The following is a 2500-nucleotide window of genomic DNA, read 5'->3' as shown; positions in this document are numbered from 1 at the left end:
GTGTGTGTGTGTGTGTGTGTGTATGTATCCATCACTTGTGTAAACGTTTTGTGCACTATTTGTGTGCTTTATGGCAGATTTTAAGGTCTCTCTCTCTCTCTCGCTCTCTCTGTCTCTCTCCCCCCTTTTTCCTCTCTGTGTGTGTTTGTGTGTGTGTTTGTGTGTGTGTGTGTGTGTATCAGGGGGCCCAGAGCTGCGTGTGGAGCTGAACGCCCAGAGGACAGCCCTGCTGGTAGGAGACACCATCACAGTCACCTGTGTGGCCCGGGGCTCCGAGATCCTGGACGACCACTGGAAATACCCCGGCAAAATGGTACACAACACACACACACACACACAGACACACACACACACACACACACACACACACACACACACACATTTTTTCGATGCTTATAAGAGAGCTATAAGAGAGACAAATGGCCAATTTACCCATGTGTTTGTGTGTGTGTGTGTGTGTGTGTGTGGTGTAGGCGGAGCGTGGCATTAAGACGGTGCGGGAGAATAAGAGAGACCAAGAGATCCAGTACACCCTGACCGTGCCCCAGGCCTCGGCCAAAGACAGCGGCACCTACGCCTGCTCCATCACTGACATCATCAGCAACGAGAGTCGGACCAAGGAGCTGGCTATCACTGTCTATGGTACGGCATCATTACACATCCAACATAGGCTCCAACGGAACACGTTCTGGGGGAATATGTTCTGGGGGAACACGTTCTGGGGGAACACGTTCTGGGGGAACACGTTCTGGGGGAATACGTTCGGGGGGGAATATGTTCTGGGGGAATATGTTCTGGGGGAATATGTTCTGGGGGAACACGTTCTGGGGGAATATGTTCTGGGGGAATACGTTCTGGGGGAACACGTTCTGGGGGATCGTTTCTGCAGACCAAGGAAATATGGTCTGGGGGGGTCGTATGATCTGGCTATACAAGCGTCAAAAACTAAAGATACGTTGCATAAGAGTTACGTGAATTACTTGCGTGGCTGTTAGGCATTGTTAGTGTCAGGGGTAGCACCAGTATCATTGGTTATCACCATTTGACACTGGTAAAACTGACCTCACCTGCTGTCCCCTGTACATTTAAAAAAAAAAAATGACATTGAAAAACTTGTAAGGCCTTTAACGATGGCCTTTCTCTGCTTTCTCTCCTCGACAGAGAGTGCGTTCGTGTCTCTGCGCCCGGCGTTCTCCGGCCAGGAGTCGGCCGAGCTGGACGAGGTCAGGGAGTTCAAGGCCGACATCGACTCCTTCCCCGGCGCCCATGTGACCTGGCTTAAAGATGGCCGCCCAATCAGTGACGTATCAGCGGAGATCACCACCAACCTCGTGGTGGTCAGTGAGACCAGGTGAGACTTTACACCTCGCATCACAGAGCACACGCTAGCATACGTAGCACACTAGCATACTTAGCACACTAGCATACTTACACACTAGCATACTTACACACTAGCATACTTACACACTAGCATACCTAGCACACTAGCATACTTACACACTAGCTTACTTACACACTAGCATACTTAGCACACTAGCATACTTACACACTAGCATACTTACACACTAGCATACTAAGCACAGTAGCATACTTAGCACACTAGCATACTTACACACTAGCATACTTAGCACATTAGCATACTTACACACTAGCATACGTAGCACACTAGCATACTTACACACTAGCATTCTTACACACTAGCATACGTAGCACACTAGCGTACGTAGCACACTAGCATACTTAGCACAGATTTTCGAGTGTAATCCCTAATTCACACGACAGAGCCGAACTGAGCTGAGCCAAGCCGGGTTGGCCTGTTTACACATCCACCAGTGTTTCTGAAACAGTGCTGGACAGGACAGTGTGAAACGGTAAATATCCGAGCCAGCACGGTATGGTTCGGGTCGGCCCTGCAGTGTGTAAAGCCCCCCTATTTGTGCTTGGTGTTTTGGGTCGGTAGGTACCAGAGTGTTCTGACTCTGATCCGGGCCAAAGAGGAGGACAGTGGGAACTACACGGTCAGGGTGGAGAGTGGAAACCAGACGCGCAGCCACAGCTTCACCCTGCAGGTCAAAGGTGAGACTTGAGGAATGTTTCAACCCCGCAATTTGGTGGACCCTTTTAATGTTATCTCCCACTCGTACTCTCTGATCCTCTCTCACAAATTCTCTCTCTCTCTCTTTCACTCTCTCTCTCTCTCTCACACACAAACACACTATCTCTCTCTCTCTCTCTTTCTCTCTCTCTCTATCTCTCACACACACAAACACATTATTTCTCTCTCTCTCTCTCTTTCTCTCTCTCTCTCTCTCTCTTTCTTTCTCTCTCTCTCTCACACACACAAACACACTATCTCTCTCTCTCTCTCTTTCTTTCTCTCTCTCTCTCACACACAAACACACTATCTCTCTCTCTCTCTCTTTCTCTCTCTCTCTATCTCTCACACACACAAACACATTATTTCTCTCTCTCTCTCTCTTTCTCTCTCTCTCTCTCTCTC

The 2500-nt window shown here is 49.0% G+C and overlaps 1 protein-coding gene across 2 annotated transcripts in view; it reads left to right on the top strand.

The window, feature by feature from the left end:
• Positions 1-2500, top strand: part of pdgfra (platelet-derived growth factor receptor, alpha polypeptide) — a 22544-nt gene that overhangs the window by 6095 nt on the left and 13949 nt on the right. For both annotated transcript variants that reach the window (XM_083672496.1, XM_083672495.1), the window contains exons 10-13: positions 183-313; positions 474-642; positions 1162-1351; positions 1961-2076. In XM_083672496.1, coding sequence (XP_083528622.1) covers positions 183-313; positions 474-642; positions 1162-1351; positions 1961-2076 — 606 coding nt within the window. The remainder of the gene's footprint in view (positions 1-182; positions 314-473; positions 643-1161; positions 1352-1960; positions 2077-2500) is intronic.

Source organism: Argentina silus (genome assembly GCF_951799395.1).
Source record: "Argentina silus genome assembly, chromosome: 6".
Classification (NCBI taxonomy): domain Eukaryota; kingdom Metazoa; phylum Chordata; class Actinopteri; order Argentiniformes; family Argentinidae; genus Argentina; species Argentina silus.
Note: the sequence above shows the minus strand (reverse complement) of the source record. Positions and strands in the feature narration are given on the sequence as shown.